Source organism: Sparus aurata, chromosome 6 (assembly GCF_900880675.1).
Source record: "Sparus aurata chromosome 6, fSpaAur1.1, whole genome shotgun sequence".
NCBI classification, from domain to species: Eukaryota; Metazoa; Chordata; class Actinopteri; order Spariformes; family Sparidae; genus Sparus; species Sparus aurata.
In genome coordinates, this window is record NC_044192.1 from 4838300 (window position 1) to 4856253 (window position 17954).

At 41.6% G+C, this 17954-nt stretch overlaps 2 protein-coding genes across 3 annotated transcripts; both read left to right on the forward strand.

Moving 5' to 3' along the window:
- The first annotated feature begins 2553 nt into the window (after positions 1–2553).
- On the forward strand, positions 2554–5517 carry LOC115583251 (tripartite motif-containing protein 35-like). 2 transcript variants are annotated; one of them, XM_030419897.1, is made up of 3 exons: positions 2554–2648; positions 2788–2905; positions 3011–5517. In XM_030419897.1, exon 3 carries the CDS (start codon positions 3026–3028, stop codon positions 4088–4090), a length of 1065 nt encoding a protein of 354 aa, XP_030275757.1. In that variant the 5' UTR covers positions 2554–2648; positions 2788–2905; positions 3011–3025; the 3' UTR covers positions 4091–5517. The 2 variants fall into 2 exon arrangements, with proteins under 2 accessions (XP_030275757.1, XP_030275756.1); XM_030419896.1 differs by having other exon boundaries at positions 2565–2905.
- Positions 5518–12281: 6764 nt separating this feature from the next.
- LOC115582916 (tripartite motif-containing protein 35-like) lies at positions 12282–15040 on the forward strand. The gene is made up of 2 exons (XM_030419152.1): positions 12282–12859; positions 13207–15040. The coding sequence occupies exon 2, from the start codon at positions 13222–13224 to the stop codon at positions 14554–14556; it is 1335 nt and encodes a 444-aa protein (XP_030275012.1). The 5' UTR covers positions 12282–12859; positions 13207–13221; the 3' UTR covers positions 14557–15040.
- Positions 15041–17954: the final 2914 nt, after the last annotated feature.

Below are 17954 nucleotides of genomic sequence, written 5' to 3' on the forward strand. Positions count from 1 at the left end.
AGAAAATCACCTGGTTGCTGTGTGAACTCAATGAGACCAGGATATAAAGAAAGCCTACAAGTGTACCAACCTGTTGCACTTAAAGATCCCCTCCTCACAGGTATTAAAGGAGACATTTTATGCTTGTTTGTAGGTTCATCATTTTATTGTTAGGTCACTACTAGAACAGGTTTACATTCTTTAATGCTCAAAAAACATCAGTTTTATTATTTTGTCCAGTGCTGCAGCAGAAACACTGCCTTAGCCCCTGTCCCTTTAAGGACTCCCCCTCTAATGAATACTCAGTCTGCTCCGATTGGTCGGCCCACACACGCCCGAGCCAGCACTGCTAACAACAACAACAGAGCAGCTGTGCTAAATCAATTCTTACTTGCCAAACTAGCTGCGAGGCATTAATTATGCAAACGTGTGACTTGGTGACATAGTGTGATGTCACAGAATTAAAGGCGGGGCTACTGATGAGGCGTTCCAGGAGCAGAGTTTTCTGCTGGAGAGCGGAGCTTCTGTTGGTGCAGACTTTGACCTTAACTTTCAAGATCTTTTCCATTAAGAAGAACAAATATAAAACACTGAAGAAAAGGAGAAAATGAAAAAAACATAAGAGAGCTTCCTTTATAGCAAAACACAAAACAATCTCTGTGTGTCTGACAATCTTTAAAAGGGCTCCTACTCCTTTTTCCTCATTAAAACAATTTTAGAATATATGAAAATGCCATTTTATTCTCAGTGTTTCTGCACTGGAGGATTCAAGTTACTCAACCCAGACACCAGAATACAATGTTTAGATGTGTTTGTGTCATATGTCATATATTCATATCAGGTTCACATGACACTTAATGATCCACATTTTGTAGCAGAAGGGAAAAGATGTTGATGAAGTCACAGCGAGGCAAGAATGCTGCCAAGCCAGTGACTGCAGTTCTGGACTGCGCTTCAACATTTCTGAGTGAGAAACCACAGGATCATTTTGGCGAGAAGTTGGGACATTTGTGGTGTCCGAAACTGGTATTTTAAGCCAAAACATGATCTTTTCTGAAAGTTAACCTACTGTTTTTGTACCTAAACCTAAACACAGCATATCATCGTGACATGAAAAAGAAAATTCAACAAAGTTTCAACATATCTGTGGTTTGCAGGAATAGATATTAAAGCAGAATTGGCTTCCAGACTACTTGTGATGTCACAATTCTCACCTGTAAGCCGCCTCTTAAAACCCATTTTCACACTTTCAATAATGAATAAGGAAACAGTGTCAAACTCTGCTCATACATCTTTCTACACAGTAAAGCTCAAACACTCAATTGCAGGAACGGGAAGAAAAACACATTTCTGACTGCAGGATGACTTTAACCAAAACCAAGAAACTGATGGTTGAATTTAGCTGTGTTGAGGTGGAGCAGGTGAACAGTTACAGGACAAGGCTCTACTTCCTACAGAAACTCAGGAAGATTAAATTTCAGAGCCAGATTTGTATCAGCTGTTGTCAGCAGAGGAGCAATATGAAGCAACCCTGACTGGAAACATCACAAACTGTCATGGTTCATCACGGTCCAGGACAGGACGGCTCTACAGCGAAACCACCCAGAACATCACAGGTACCATCTACAGAGCATCAGTGACATCTGTGAAATGAGATGTCTGCACAGAACCCAGAGGAAACAAAAAGACAACATCCAGAACACAGTCTGTTCACTCTGCTGCCATCTGACAACAGATATAGAAGTATCTGCTGCTGTACCATCAGACTACACTGCAGCTTCACTCCTCAGACTGTGAGATTCCTCAATTTAACCTCCATACTCAACCAATGAGTTTTACTAGTCATTCATTTATATAATTATTATTCTGTGTGCAGCATTAAGGGATTACAAGAAGCATTTCCAGGACAACAGGAAGAACAAGTGACACAACCATGAGACATTCCAGAGATAATTCTGAATTTAAAAGCAGTTTGATGTTGACTTTGCTTTGTCAGTCATTTTATCTTATTTTGTGTTGTTATTTTGATTTCCAGAGCTTTGAATAATTCTCTTAAGCAAAAAGAAGTTAAATAAAAAGAAGATAGTAATAAATAAAAGATGTGCATGTGTTTCATATTTTAAACAGATACAGAAGTATCTGCTGCCGTACCTCCATACTGCACAGCAGCTTCACTCCTCAGACTGTGAGACTCCTTAATTTATCCTCTGTACTCAAACAAAAAGTTTTACTATTCATCCATTTTGTGTGTTGCATTAAGGGATTAAACACAAGCATTTTTCTAACCCTTCTATTTTCTAACCCTAACCTTAACTCTAAATAGATTTTATTAATACCAGAGGGGACATTCAGTCATCATAGCAGAAGGTACATTCAGCGCAATACAATAAAACACTATATAAAATATGCATCAAAAACAATAGAATAGAACATTCCGAACAAATACATGAACCTTGCACCTTTTAAACTATATGTGCCAAGTTTGTACGGCAGCCTTAACTGCTTCACTCTTCACTTCCACGCCCTGCAATGACTCACCAGAGATAAATCAGGAAATACACAGTGTGTTATTGTCAGTGCTCTGGGACGGAGAGACAACCAAGGAGAGATTTACCTTGTTTCAAATTGGAAACACTTCTTCAACCTGCAGCTGAATTCTCACACTGAAAGTGAGTTTACCGCCAAGAAAAAACAAAAACAATGGTTAACTTAATCTTAATCACAAGTTTATGAGGCCTTTGATGGGGCTCTTGGCAGGTTTGGCAGAGACAAACCCGGAAGTACAGTGTATTAACTTTCATTCCTCAGTAAAAGAAACTCCAACACAGACAGAGAGACGGGAGAGATTCACAACTGACTCACAACTTCCACTGAGAGGACAGAAACCAGAGAAAAACTGTGTAGCAGCTGACTTCACACACTAAACGTGAGTTTACCACAAATAAAAAAGAATTCTTAAATGTTGATAGTTGAAAGTTGATAGACCTGATCGATTGATTTTCAGAGCGCTCACTTCCTGCTTTGTTTTCAGCATTTTTCAACCACGATGGCTTCCATCTTAGAGGAGGATCTCTCCTGTCCTGTCTGCCACGACGTCTACAAAGATCCTGTTCTCCTGTCATGCAGCCACAGCTTCTGTAAAGACTGTCTGCAGAGCTGGTGGAGAGAGAAACAAACACAGGAGTGTCCAGTTTGTAAGGCAAGATCTCTAACAAGTGATCCACCTCGTAACCTGGCATTAAAAAACCTGTGTGAGAGCTTCATACTGACAAAAGATGACAGACCTTCAACTGGGTCTGAGCCTCCCTGCAGTCTGCACGGTGAGAAACTGAAACTCTTCTGTCTGGACCATCAGCAGCCGGTGTGTGTCGTCTGCAGAGACTCAAAAAAACACAACAACCACAGATTCAGACCCATTGATGAAGCTGCACAGGATCTTAAAGAAGAGCTGCAGAAGTCCCTGAAGCCCTTACAGTACAAACTGAAACATTTTAAGCAAGTTAAAGGAACCTGTGATCAAACAGCAAGAGAGATCAAGGTACAGGCCCGAAACACAGAGAAGCAGATCAAAGAGCAGTTTAAGAAGCTTCATCAGTTTCTCCAAGATGAAGAGGAGGCCAGGATCTCTGCTCTGAAGGAGGAAGAGAAACAGAAGAGTAAGATGATGAAGAAGAAGATTGAAGCTCTGAGTAAAGACATAGCAGCTCTGTCAGCCACGACCAGAACCACAGAGGAGGAGCTGAGAGCTGAAGACGTCTCATTCCTGCAGAACTACAAGGCTGCAGTGAAGAGAGTCCAGCAGCGCCCCCTGCTGGAGGATCCACAGCTGGTCTCAGGAGCTCTGATAGACGTGGCCAAACACCTGGACAACCTGAGCTGCAACATCTGGAACAAGATGAAGGAGAAGATCTCCTACACTCCTGTGATTCTGGATCCAAACTCTGCTCATCCAGAACTCCTCCTGTCTGACAGTCTGACCAGTGTGAGACGTGGAGAGGGACAGATCATTCCCCAAAACCCAGAGAGGTTTGATTACTACCCCTCGGTCCTCAGCTTCGTCTCAAGCGCTCTCAGCAGAGATCTTGATGATGATTGGGTGCTCGATGATTAAAGCCCTGAAATAGATCGTAACAGACAAAACATGGGTGATGATCCTGTTTGTAAAATTAAAAGAGTTCAACCTTAATCAAAATGTGAATTGTAAATTACTGATAATGTGTGTGAGCAGACAAATGTCTTTTGGTGAAATATAAAAACATCTCCAGCGCATAGAAGCTGTCTGTGAACGAGTTTTCAGATTTTAAAGTCTCTGTCTTGGTCATTTTATCAGAGTAAGAGACACAAAATTGAAAATTGTGGGTTCGTACTTGTTGGTGATTATAGAACAGAAGCTCTCTCTTTTATCACAAAAGACATTTTGAAAAGTCAAAGTAAGAAAAAGCACAGATGTGAACAGTAACCTTTTAAAATGATGAATTACATTTAGCTGCTACAGATTCAGGGTGCTGCTCTGTTGCACGATCACAGTTTACGTGGACATTTGAACAGAGCTGTTTACAATATCAGTAACATTTGTGTTTTCCTTCTCAACAAGTCAAAATGTCTGTTGTGACAAAGACTTATTGGCCAACAGGAAGTGAACTGTGAACTTTTGAATTTAAGATGAGCCATAAAAAATATTTTTGTGTTTTACAGGATTAAGAGAAGAGAGATATATTTGCTATTTCCCTAGCTGCACGGCTAGCTGAGCTAATTAGCTAATGGCAGCTACAGTAAGCGGCTGTTTGGGATTGAAGTGACCTCACTTGATGTGGCCAAATCTTACATATCGCACCCTTTTAAGGGGATTTTTTTTCACAGATACTGTTTAAGAGATAAATAAATGACTAACAAAGGGTTAAGGGATTAAAACTTGTCAAATGCAACCTTATTTCACTGTGCCTTTAAAGCAAAATAATGGAACTTTTACCTTAAATACCAGCTTGAAATCATTTTTGATGGTACAGTGGACAAATTGTCCTGTGATTTTTATTTACTACAGTGGTTTTGCACTCTGTAACTGTGCCAAATCGCCAAATAGCACAAAATGCCGAACTTGTTTTTTGCTTTATGATTGAATGCAGATAAGTTTCAGTCTAGTTTTGCTTTAGTTTAAAGTTTTGTATCATTCTCATTATTCTAAGGAGGTTTTCTACTGTTTGAAATAAGAAGTAGAAGGTAGTTTAAGATTGTGGGTCTTATGTGGAGCATCTGTGTGCCTTAATGACATCATCACACTTCTGTTCATGACTGATTGTTTTGGGTGTGGAGCTTTCACTGCTGTCGCTTTCATTTTAGTTCACTTTGAATAAGAAAATCAGCTGTAGACTGTGATGTAAATGCCAAAGATTTATGTTTATGTTGCTCGAAATCGAATGTTGTAACCTGTCCTGTTTGTTTTCATCTACTTTTAATGAAGGAAAGAGTTAAATGTGTTCAGATTTATTGAATACTGTGATGGATGTGATTGAATTTCATTGGAGAGAAGAAAACAAATAAAAGGTGAATCAACAAAATGTTTTCTTTTGTATTGTTTAATAGAACGATAAAACAGAATAATAGAAAACAACAGAGTCGACAACTGCGACGACACTGCCGAGCCGGGGCGCTACCAGGGACTTTGGGACCCATGAAAGTAAATGTAACTGGGCCCTTGTATAGGCTAGCGAAAAAATCTGATGCTGTTTTATAGAAAACTATACATTTTAATGATATTTTTGACTATCATTCCAATATTTGTGACAAGAAAAACATGACAGTTACTTGGTTACTGCTCAGTGTCTCCCTTGTAGTCCTGCATGCAGCTCTAATTTACCTCCGCAGCTGTACACTCACGGGTGGTGGCTTTGGATTTGGGGTGAAAAAATACATATATGAGGCTTTATGGTTGTTGTGATTCAGTCTTCTGATTTCCAAAAATTGGAAATGCACCAGAAATGTTCTCCTCTGTTCTTCCTGCTAAGCAGGAAGGTGAGAGTCCCAAACTACTGACCAAACATTCTATTTTAGAATTCGAACTATATTATATACACATACATATGCTCTTTATATGTATGTGTATGTGTATGCTCCCAACGTTGTTCTGTCTCATTATACAACCCCAAGCTTACAGTCTGGACCGCTAGCTGCGCAGCTAACTGAACTAATTAGTGAACGGCTGCTACAGTTAGTGGCTGTTTGCAGTGGTGAACAGTAACGGAGTAAATTTACTTGAGTACTGTACTTAAGTACATATCCAGAGGATTTGTACTTTACTTGAGTATTAGATTTCTTTGGTACTTATTACTCTTACTTGAATACATTTCCAAGACAAATATTTTTACTTTTACTCGAGTTAATTTCTAGGAAGGCTGAAAAGTACTCGTTACTTTCAGGTCTGCTCTTTTTTTTTTTTTTTAAATCTAAAATACTATTGGACACAAGCTGTGTTTGTCAAAGAAGTACCTATCACAGTGCATGCTCTCCACTGGGATCTACGTAAAAGCGGAAATACGTCATCCCTCCCCATAAGGATACCACCAAAGTAGCCACGCTCTCGACTGCGTTTGTCAACACAAATCCGCGACAACGGCTGCATCAGGAGAAGAAAGACAATCTGCAGAGTCTCAGTCTGAGTCTGATAATGATCCGGAGCAGGAACTTTCAGAAAATCCTTGGCCTTATCTGGACTCCATGTTTGAGTTTGACAGAGTAAAAAACGTGGACACAGACAAACAGACATATATTTTTAAATGTTTATTGTGTTTGCCGAAGAAAAACTACCTCTCTGCTTTCAACAACTCCACGTCCAACTTAAAGAAACACGTTGACGTAAGTTAACCAGACTTTCACCATGTTATTTTCTATTTGTCCCGGTCAATGTCATCATGTTGTGAGAATGTGAGTGTGTGTTGATCACAAAAGCTACATTTTGTAGGAAGTGGCGCTGTGTGTGTGTGAGTGTGTGCGTGTGTGTGTGCGCATGTGTGTGTGTGTGTGTGTGTGTGTGTGTGTGTGTGTGTGTGTGCGCATGTGTGTGTGTGTGTGTGTTGTGGTTTTATTTCATTCATTGAGTTTGTCTTGCTGAAAGCAGTATTGTTGTAAAGGTAGATTAATCCATGCAGAGCATTTGTAGTTCAAATATGATGGACAGTACACACAGTGTCAATGTTTTTCCTCTCTGGTGTTAACGTCTTTCCATACTACACACGGACAGACACAGGAAGACAGACATGGGGACATGGGGAGACCAGACAGACATGGGGAGACAGAGTTTGTTGTGCTCCTATATTGTACTGGTACATGTCCTTCCTGTAAAGTCAAGTGACTTCAACATTGAGTTATTGAAAGCAGAGATGTAGTTTTTTGTAAAGCAGTGATTCTCAGCCAGTGGTCTGGGGACAACATTGGTCTTTGAGGGGGTTCCAGTTCCCAACTTAGCTAAATGATAGAGAGTTAGTTGGACGGTGCAGGTTCATTTGGTTACAGTTTTAATGATAGTTAATAAACATCTGCATCTGCAACATCTGCTGTCCTCCTGTGATCCCATTCATTTTATTTGTTTTTATAGGTGTTTCTGCAGGCTTTATATAACATTGTGGTTCTAAAAGCAAGCACATCAGTGCAGGTGGTTTCAAAGAGTTAATTATCAGAAACAAGAGTTAAAAGGTCCTTAAATTCTTTTAGAAAAAATTATAGTAATTCATTGATGTGAAAAATAAGAAATTTACTCTTGCTCTTACTTTTACTTAAAGTAAATTTAAAAAGCATGTACTTTTGGATACTTAAGTACCTTTTAAAAGCAAGTACTTTTCCACTCTTACTCGAGTAACATGTCGACTGAGCTACTTTTACTTGTAACGGAGTAAATTTTGACCAGTAGTATTTGTACTCTTACTCAAATACTGGGGTCGAGTACTCTGTCCATCTCTGGCTGTTTGCGATTAAAGTGACCTCGCTTGAGGTGGGCAATTCTTACATAATGCACCTTTAAGGGGATTCTCGTATGTCTAAGAGATACATGAATAATTAAAAAGGGACAAAAGGATTAAAACCTGTAAAATGTATTCTTGATTTCACTGTGCCTTTAAAGTAAAGTAATGTTACTTTAAATCATTATTGATGGTAGAGTGAACACATTGTTACTGACCTGTGATCTGTATTTACTACAGTGGTTTTGCACTCTGTAACTGTACTATCGCCAAATAACACAAAATGCCAATAATTTTGCTTTATGGTAAAAGGCATATAAGTTTCAGTCTAGTTTTGCTTTAGTTTAAAGTTTTGTATCGTTCTCATTAATCTAAGGAGGTTTTCTACTGTTTGACATAAGAAGTAGAAGACAGACAGACGTGTAAGATTGTGGGTCTAATGTGGAGCATCTGTGTGCCTTAATGACATCACACTCCTGTTCATGATTGGTTATTTTAGGTGTGGAGCTTTAACTGCTGTCGCTTTCTTTTTAGTTCACTCTTAATAAGAAAATCAGCTGTAGACCGTGATGTAAATGCCAAAGTTTAACATTTTTGTAATGTAATGTTTTAACCTGTTTTTGATTGCTTTCATCTACTTTTACTGTTCAGATTTATTGAATACTGTGGTGGATATGATTGTATTTCATTGAAGAGAGGAGAAAACAAATAAAAGATGAAGCAACAAAATGTTTACTGTTGTATTGTTTAATAGAACGATAAAACAGAATAATAGAAGACAACAGAGTCGATCTGTTTCATTAACAATTATAAGAAACTCAAGCTTATTAACAGTCCAACTTACTAAATTCGATTATTAAATTTCCAAAGATCAATTTTATTTATTTTTTAAAATTGTAATACAAACTGAAGTCCTCCTCTTACTGGCTTCCGCTACATGGTCCACAGACTGGAGCCAAGCTATATTATTCCATCCTGGAGCTTTTTCACGCTTAAATCGATTCCAAATCTTTACAAGGAGTCAAACCTTTCCATGCAAGAGTCCCTCAACTCTGCATACAGGGTAGCAATAACCTGCAATGATCCAGATCATCCAGAGCCACAGTCTCATACATGACCTTTACAGCTCATAATGTCAGCAGTTAATGGAAGCTAATGTGAATTATGGCTGTTAATGGCTGTGAGGTGTTACTCAAAGGAGAAGTAAAATAATTCAGCAGCTGACTGATCGAATAGAGACTTCAATAATCGGAATCAAATAGAGTCATGAAATTGGGCTGATTAATCACTCCTAATACCCCACAACTACTGAAATAATGTAAGTACACAAAATATATATATAAATAAAATGTAGATTTTAGGCATTATAATGCACATAAATATTATTAAACATATTAAATCTTTGAAGTGGGTTTCTGGATGTTATTCAATCTGTAACCTTATATGATTATTTATCTTTAGGCCAAAAAGAGGAAGAAGGAAATGTGTTCATATTCACGTACTATAACAAGAAGAGATTGTACTGAGCATGTGGAGCTCGATCTTGAAACTCAAACTGATGTCCAAAGTGACGTGTTAAATCAGCAACATTTAAATTTACACATTAATGTATAAAACATGACAAACTGTACAAGATGTTTTATTTGAAAAGAGATGAACAAATGATGATTTCCTGCAAACAAAATGTTTCCTCTCAAGATTAAGAATAAAAGATATGTGTGTTTCATCTGCATCACCCTCGTGTTTATTCCTGTTTCTGCATCATTGTGATATAGACAGAGGGTTATCATCCGATTGGTCGGCACTCTATAGGAACACACACACACACACACACACACACACACACACAAAGACAGGTAGTGAGTGTCATTATGTTATTTTTGGAGAGAGAGTGTGTGTGTGTGTGTGTGTGTGATCAGATAGGTCAATAGGTAGTCCCCTTGCCTCTGTGCGCTGTAGCCAGGCTTGTTCAGTCTTCTCTCGTTTTTGGGTTATTTTCGGTTTTACATAAACTTAAAGGTGCAGTAGTAGAAATTTTTGTTCGCCCTAAATCCCTGTTTTTTACAGTAGGCGGGTTGTTTTTTGTTCTCCGGTTGTGTGCAGCCTGGTTTTTGGTTTCCCTTTGAGCAGCTATTTGTAGCTGTTGGTTACACAGAGGAATGACCTCTCATGCCTGTCTCTTTTGCCGGGGTGTTATGGACCCCCATGAAGGCTATCATAAGTGCCCCTCCTGTTTGGGTATGGCCCATGTGTTGGAGGATGTTGCCAACCCCTGTGCGGTGGCAGTCGATCTGCCCAGTGAGGAACAGGCTTGCAGAGCCAAGCGACTGGAACTGTCTGTTCGTGCAGGGGCAGCGCAACCTTATCCCAGTTCAGTGAGGGGGTGCATGTTCCTAAGACACGCTCCCGGAAGCATAAACATAAACACACCCTTACTCGTAAGAGAAGGCGTGGCTCTGGTGAGAATCAGGCTGTCCAGCCCTCAGATGACCCGGTGGATGCTCGAGCTGGCCAGGATGTCCAGGGAGTCTCCCAACTGCAAATCCTGGCTGCCATATGTGGTCTGTCAGAGAGATTGGGCAGGGTGGAGGCCCAGTGGCCTGCCATGACAGGCACACCGGGGGAGGGACACTTGAGGGAGCCCTCCCCTGATGAGTTGGCCTCTGGTCAGGAGGATGGAGGTGATATTCCGGACATTATCTCCCTGTATGCACGAGGCTCGTCTTTTGGGAGCAGTGAAGAGTCTGACACTGCTGGGTCAGACGAGCGTCTCAGGTCCTCTGCAGTTGAGGGGAGGTCCACCCTCAGTCCCACTGATGGGGGCAAGTCTTCTGCCATCGACATAATTTCCAAAAATATGAGTGCGGTGAAGGTTGTGGGACTCAACATCCCAGTTGTGGCACCTGCTCCAATGGATGGTGTTTGGGCTGGTATTTCCCAGTCTAAGCACCCCATATCTGTTCCTGTGGCGGCAGATTATTTGCAGGTGCTCAGGAAATCGTGGAATGCCCCAAGTGGTGCACTACAGTTCAGTGCTGGATGCCAGAGTCTGACAAAGGTCCTGTATGCTCCTGACACTGGCATGGGGACATGCCACTGGTGGAGAGGGAGATGGCAGCCCTTATGTCTCTGGGCCCAGAACGGGTGACCACTAACCCCCGCTGAACTGTAAAGGAATGCAAATAGACTGACCGTTTGGTGTGTCGCTCTTACAATGCTGCCACCCAGGATGCCCGCTCTGGCAATGCGCTTACCATCTTGTTGGCGGCCTTCAGGAGGACAGCTAACCCAGAGGATCAGGACACTATGAGCCTGATAGACTCTGCCCTTGTCACTCATTCCCAACTTACTAGGGATGTGGTTATGTCATCCGTCATGATGTCCAGGAGGCAGATTTGGTTGGCGCAAACATCCCTTCCAGAGAACATTAGGAAGGAGCTCACAAACATGCCAATTGTGCCTGCACGTGTTTTTCACCCTGACTCTGTTTGGACATAGCCAAACAGTCTTGCCGCAATAGAGACTGTGTGCGGCGCACCTTTAGCAGACCCACGGCTCCCAGGTATGGTTCTAGGGGTCCCCAGCATTCACACCTGGTGCTCGCCAGGAACCGTGGCGGCAGCATGCTGGATTCTCGGCCTCTGGTGGTACATAACTGCCGTCTAGCCGTCAGCAGCGGTTTCAGCCCAGTCCTCCCGGTAAGGAGGCGTCCCAGAGGAGGCACCCCCCCAGGGGTTCGGGACGTCAGGCCAGTGCCCCATAGGGGTGGAGGGACGGCCGTGGCAGTTTCTTCCCAGCTTTGCCTGGACAGTTGGGAAGAAAGGGTTTTGGACCCCTGGGTGCTGGCTACAGTGTCCACAGGGTACAGGATCCAGTTTTGGTGGCGACCCCCCCTTTCTCTGGGGTCTGTATGACCATGGTCAGGGACCCAGTCCAGGCACAAATTTTAGCAGGGGAAATTTTGACCCTTCTACAAAAGGATGCGATTATGAGAGTAGAGCCAAGTGAACAGCTCACTGGCTTTTACTCTCTGTATTTCCTCGGGTCAAAAAAAGACGGAGGCCTACGTCCCATCTTGGATCTCAGACGCTTAAACGCCTTCATAAAGGTTTTGCCTTTCAAGATGCTGACCATGAGTCAGATCCTGGTCAACGTAGCGTCGGCAGAATAAACTAAAGGCAGGAACACTGGTCCAACATCTGAAGCTTTTGGGGAGACTCGGACAAGGTCGGGAACAAATCTGTTCCGTGTGTTCAGCTGCGTTGGAAGCTTTCGGAGCCGCATAGACGTTGTCTGCTCCGATTCAACATGCGAAGTCTAAGGAGGTTGGCCGTTGGCCGTCTGGACCATTGGATACTCTGATTGGTTGTGTGCTCCTTGTATGACCATACTGTGTGCACTTTGTTTTTCTATGCCGAATGGGTCAGACAAGAGGCAACAGAGTGGTCTGAGAGTGGTTGGATAAGACAGTTGGACGTCTGGGCGGTGTGTGGGGGCCTTAAAACACAACGAGCACCCAAACATAGTCTGTTCACGCAGCTGCCATCTGACAACAGATACAGAAGTATCTGCTGCTGTACCATCAGACTACACAGCAGCTTCACTCCTCAGACTGTGAGACACCTCAAGTTTTACTTTTCATTCATTTATATAATTACTCTTTTGTGTGTTGCACTAAGGGATTAAACACAGGCATTTTTCTACTTTGTACCTTTTAAATGAATTGTGCCAAGTTTGTATGGCAGCCGTTACAGCTTCACTCTTCACTTCCGCAATCCACGCCCCGCATGACTCACCAGAGACAAATCAGGAAATACACAGTGTGTTATTGTCAGTGCTCTGGGACGGAGAGACAGCCAAGGAGAGATTTACCTCCATTTCAAATTGGAAACACTTCTTCTTCAACCTGCAGTTGACTTCACACACTGAATGTGAGTTTACCACCAACAATAAAACAAAAACAATGGATAACTTAATCTTAATCACAAGTTTATGGGGTTTATTTGATGGGGCTCTTGGCAGTTTGGGCTGATAAAGTTTCATCCCTTGCATGACTTTCCAGAGACAAACACAGTATGTTAACTTTCATTTCTCACAGCCACACAGACAGAGAGATGGGAGAGATTCACAACTGACTCACAACTAACACTGACAGAGGACAGAAACAAGAGAAAAACTGTGTAACAGTTTGCCACTAATAAAAATTAATCCTTAAATGTTGATAGTTGATAGACATGATCGATTGATTTCCAGTGCGCTCACTTCCTGCTTTTTTCAGCATTTTTCAACCACGATGGCTTCCATCTTAGAGGAGGATCTCTCCTGTCCTGTCTGCCACGACGTCTACAAAGATCCTGTTCTCCTGTCATGCAGCCACAGCTTCTGTAAAGATTGTCTGCAGACGTGGTGGAGAGGGAAACAAACACAGGAGTGTCCAGTTTGTAAGAGAAGATCATCAAGAAGTGAACCACCGTGCAACTTGATACTAAAGAACCTGTGTGAGAGCTTCATACTGAAAAAAGATGACAGACCTTCAACTGGGTCTGAGCCTCTCTGCAGTCTGCACGGTGAGAAACTGAAACTCTTCTGTCTGGACCATCAGCAGCCGGTGTGTGTCGTCTGCAGAGACTCAAAAACACACAACAACCACAAATTCAGACCCATCGATGAAGCTGCACAGGATCTTAAAGAAGAGCTGCAGAAGTCCCTGAAGCCCTTACAGGACAAACTGAAGGTCTTCAAACAAGTTAAAGGAAACTGTGATCAAACAGTAGAAGATATCAAGGTCCAGGCCCGACACACAGAGAAGAAGATCAGAGAGCAGTTTAAGAAGCTTCATCAGTTTCTAGAAGAGGAAGAGGAGGCCAGGATCTCTGCTCTGAGGGAGGAAGAGGAGCAGAAGAGTCAGATGATGAAGAAGAAGACTGCAGCTCTGGGTAAAGACATAGCAGCTCTGTCAGACACGATCAGAACCACAGAGGAGGAGCTGAGAGCTGAAGACGTCTCATTCCTGCAGAACTACAAGGCTGCAGTGAAGAGAGTCCAGCAGCGCCCCCTGCTGGAGGATCCACAGCTGGTCTCAGGAGCTCTGATAGACGAGGCCAAACACCTGGGCAACCTGAGCTACAACATCTGGAACAAGATGAAGGAGAAGGTCTCCTACACTCCTGTGGTTCTGGATCCAAACTCTGCTCATCCAGAACTCCTCCTGCCTGAAGTTCTGACCAGTGTGGGAAATAAAGAGATCAGAGAAACCTTCAGTTTCAGTTTTCAAGAGAGGCCTGTGCCAGTCCTCAGTTTCAGCGAAGAGAGGCCTGCGCCGGCCTTCGGTTTCAGCAAAGAGAGGCCTGCGCCGGCCTTCGGTTTCAGCAAAGAGAGGCCTGCGCCGGCCTTCGGTCTCAGCAAAGAGAGGCCTGCGCCGGCCTTCGGTTTCAGCAAAGCGAGGCCTGCGCCGGCCTTCAGTTTCAGCAAAGAGAGGCCTGCGCCGGCCTTCGGTCTCAGCAAAGAGAGGCCTGCGCCGGCCTTCGGTTTCAGCAAAGCGAGGCCTGCGCCGGCCTTCAGTTTCAGTAAAGAGAGGCCTGCGCCGGCCTTCAGTTTCAGCGAAGAGAGGCATCCTGAAAACCCATAAAGAAATATGGTAACAGAATGCAAAAAAAATGTCTATAATGCTGTTATTAACAATTATAAGAAACTCAAGCTTATTAACAATCCAATTTACTGAATTCCTACAAGTATTTATAGATGTATCATAATCTAAAACATGTTTATGATGTTATTCCTAACTTCATTATTGTTAATAATTGTTTTTAATAGATCGTAAGAGCCTTTAAACCTATTAACCAACACTTAACACAAAGACCTTATTACAAAGTGTGTCCCATTTTCATTCTGCAGTATTGTTTGACATGTGCACACAGACTCAAGAGATTGTACTGAGCATGTGGAGCTCGATCTTGAAACTCAAACTGATGTCCAAAGTGACACGTGTTAAATCAGCAACATTTAAATTTACACATTAAAGTATAAAACACAACAAACTGTACAAGATGTTTTATTTGGAAAGAGATGATTGATTAATGACTTCCTGCAGTTCTATAAACAAAATGTTTCCTCTCAAGATATAAAATAAAAGATGTGTGTGTTTCATCTGCATCACCCTCTCGTGTTTATGCCTGTTTCTGCATCATTGTGATGTCACCGGGGCGTCATCATCTGATTGGTCGGCACTCAGCTGAGTGGTTTTTATAGGAACACACACACACACACACACACACACACACACACACATAGAAAGACAGGTCATTGTGCTATTTTTGTCGGCTTACATCAGAATGATACATAATATATTCATAGAGAGACATAGAGAGTGTGTGTATGTGTGTGTGTTTGTGTGATCAGATCTGCCTCAGCGACAAAAGCAGTTTGTGATGATTCAATGCTGACGTCATTCTTGGCTTGTGGATCCAAACTGTACCTGTGGAAATTCATCAATAAGTGATACGCTGTTCATAAAAAACAATATCATAAATAATATCATATTCATAATGTTAATTATAACTTAATTTCATAGAGCACCTTTAAAAACAGAGTTTACAAAGAGCTCTGACAGACAGCAAAAGCATCTAATCTATAAAAACATTAATTTTGTTGAAAACTTATTACACATGTATTTAAATACGGTCAAGATATTATAATAAACTGTGCGACATGATATGATAGGATACATTACTCATATTATAACAATATCTACTGTTGGTCAAGGCATTTCATCAGCTGATGAAGAACGATGGACGCAAATGAAATGTTTAATTGACTCAGCTGTTACTCCTTTAGACATCTCGTCATACAGGTACAGGTAGTTTTCTTTCTCTATAAAGTGCACAAATATAAACACTATACACTTTTATAAAATAGTGAGGCGTGTATTTATTGTACTTCAGACCAAACAGAGAGTTTACAGCGTTCAGACACGAAAGCGGAAGGACAGAAGTCAACGAAGAGACAAACACATTTTTTTTTCTACAGTAGAAGAGATTCACACTCAATTTTAATATTTACAAAAAAGAAAGAGGTCAAATAAAAATTCAAAAATATATTTTTATCCCCGAAAAACTGAATAAACAAACTGTTCTCAGAGGGAAATTAGGTCCAAATCCATGTTTGAAGTCAAGTGGTCACTGATGATGACAACATTACTGAACAGCAATGAGAAGCAGGCGCTGTTTGTGTTAGCGCTAGCGATGCTAACAGTGTCAGCCCAGCTAACGTTAGCAGGATGGCTCGTCTGGAGATGCTAACACAACAACTAGTGAGTATTAAAACTGTCAGAATGGTAAAATTGTACTGAATACTGATCAATATCCACATTATTTACATTAATGGAGCGCTAAGTAGTTTTTGGAGCAAATTTAAGGTCAGAATTTTAATATTTACTAAATTAATGAAGTACTAATACAAACATATTTCCATAAATGAATCAACAAGCGGTTCTCAGAGGCGAATAAGGTCCCAGAACACTGTTTAAAGCGAGAGAGGTGGCAGGGTCCGCCACATGTAAACAAAGTAAAACAGTATGAATGTTGTTCTTTAAGGTCAGTTAGTTCATCCAGTCATGGAAACAAAGACAGTTTGATTATCAGAACACAAAACTACAGAGTGCTCCTTTAAAACTGGAATATAAAATACTTGATAAGATACTTGATGAATTACATGTTCTGCAATGCGAAGAGTTTATCGCATGAGTCTGTTTCCGTATTATTGATCGTGTGCGACAGGTGTGCAGGTTTCCAGACAGTCTGTCGATAAGACGCCACTGAAGCTACGAGAGCTAAACATCAGCATCTCTCTGAGTCGAGCCTCAACAAACGACTTCCTTTATGTGTTAATGTTAACATTCAACACTTCATACACAAAACTGTGAAGATATTTTATGACATTTCAGTTCATTCGGCATCTGACTCACACACACACTCACACTGCAGCGTTTCCGCTATAAAACACTTCAGCAAACAAACTTTGAGCCTGAGAGCCATCACGATCACAGCAGCAGGAACAAACTCGTGAGTCACATGAAAGGTTAGCTGATAATGTGAAGATCAAACAGTGTGTGTTCACCCGCCATCGTTATCTGCAGCCTCACACAGCGGCAGGATGAAGGAGGCAGGCCGGCCTCCACGACTCCCACAGATAACAGGACGGGTGATGGAGGAGGGAAAAATGTCCGTCCGCTCCGACACATACCGACAGAAACATTTAATATATGATCACTCTCTGTTCTCAAACATTCAGGTGATATGTGTCACTTTCAGGTTGAGGTGTGGAGTGTTTTATAGAGTGTGCTGATAACAGGTGACTGTGGATACAGACTACAACTCATTTCATTCAGTATGTTGTCTCTCTCTCGCTAAATGCTGCATTCAGGCGCACCTGGTAGACTCTGAAATTTAAACTTCTGCCTTCATCTGCGTCCATGTGTTTGTTGGTTTGTGAGCAGGATTACACAAAAACTCCTGAACGGATTTACACGAAACTTGGCTGGAGGATGCGTCTCGGCCCAGAATAGACCTCGCTAGATTTTGGTGCCGGACGGACACAAGAATCCTTTTTCTCACCTTCTTCAATGCTGTAGGAAGACATATTTCTGTTTAAGGACTGAACAACCTATAACTACATATAAAATAGATAAAACCAGCTTTAGAGCAGCAGGATGTTGTTCTCACATTATTTACAAACGAATACATACAGACGACGTACATTTAAAGTGAAGGCAAAATGCAACCAAGGCTTTTTTTGTGAATGTATATGAGTCAAACCTTCGTGTAAAAGCATAATTACAACTAAAGAGGCAATTTTAACATTTACCATATTTTGGTTTTCGGGTCAAACTCATTTTCAATGGGAGTGCTACGGGCACTTTTACGATAGCATCAAAATCTCTATTTTTAAAACAGTAAGAAGTCTCGACACAACATGAAACTTTGCTCGTAGTATCACCAGGGTCTCTACACATGAACACGAGCATTGAGA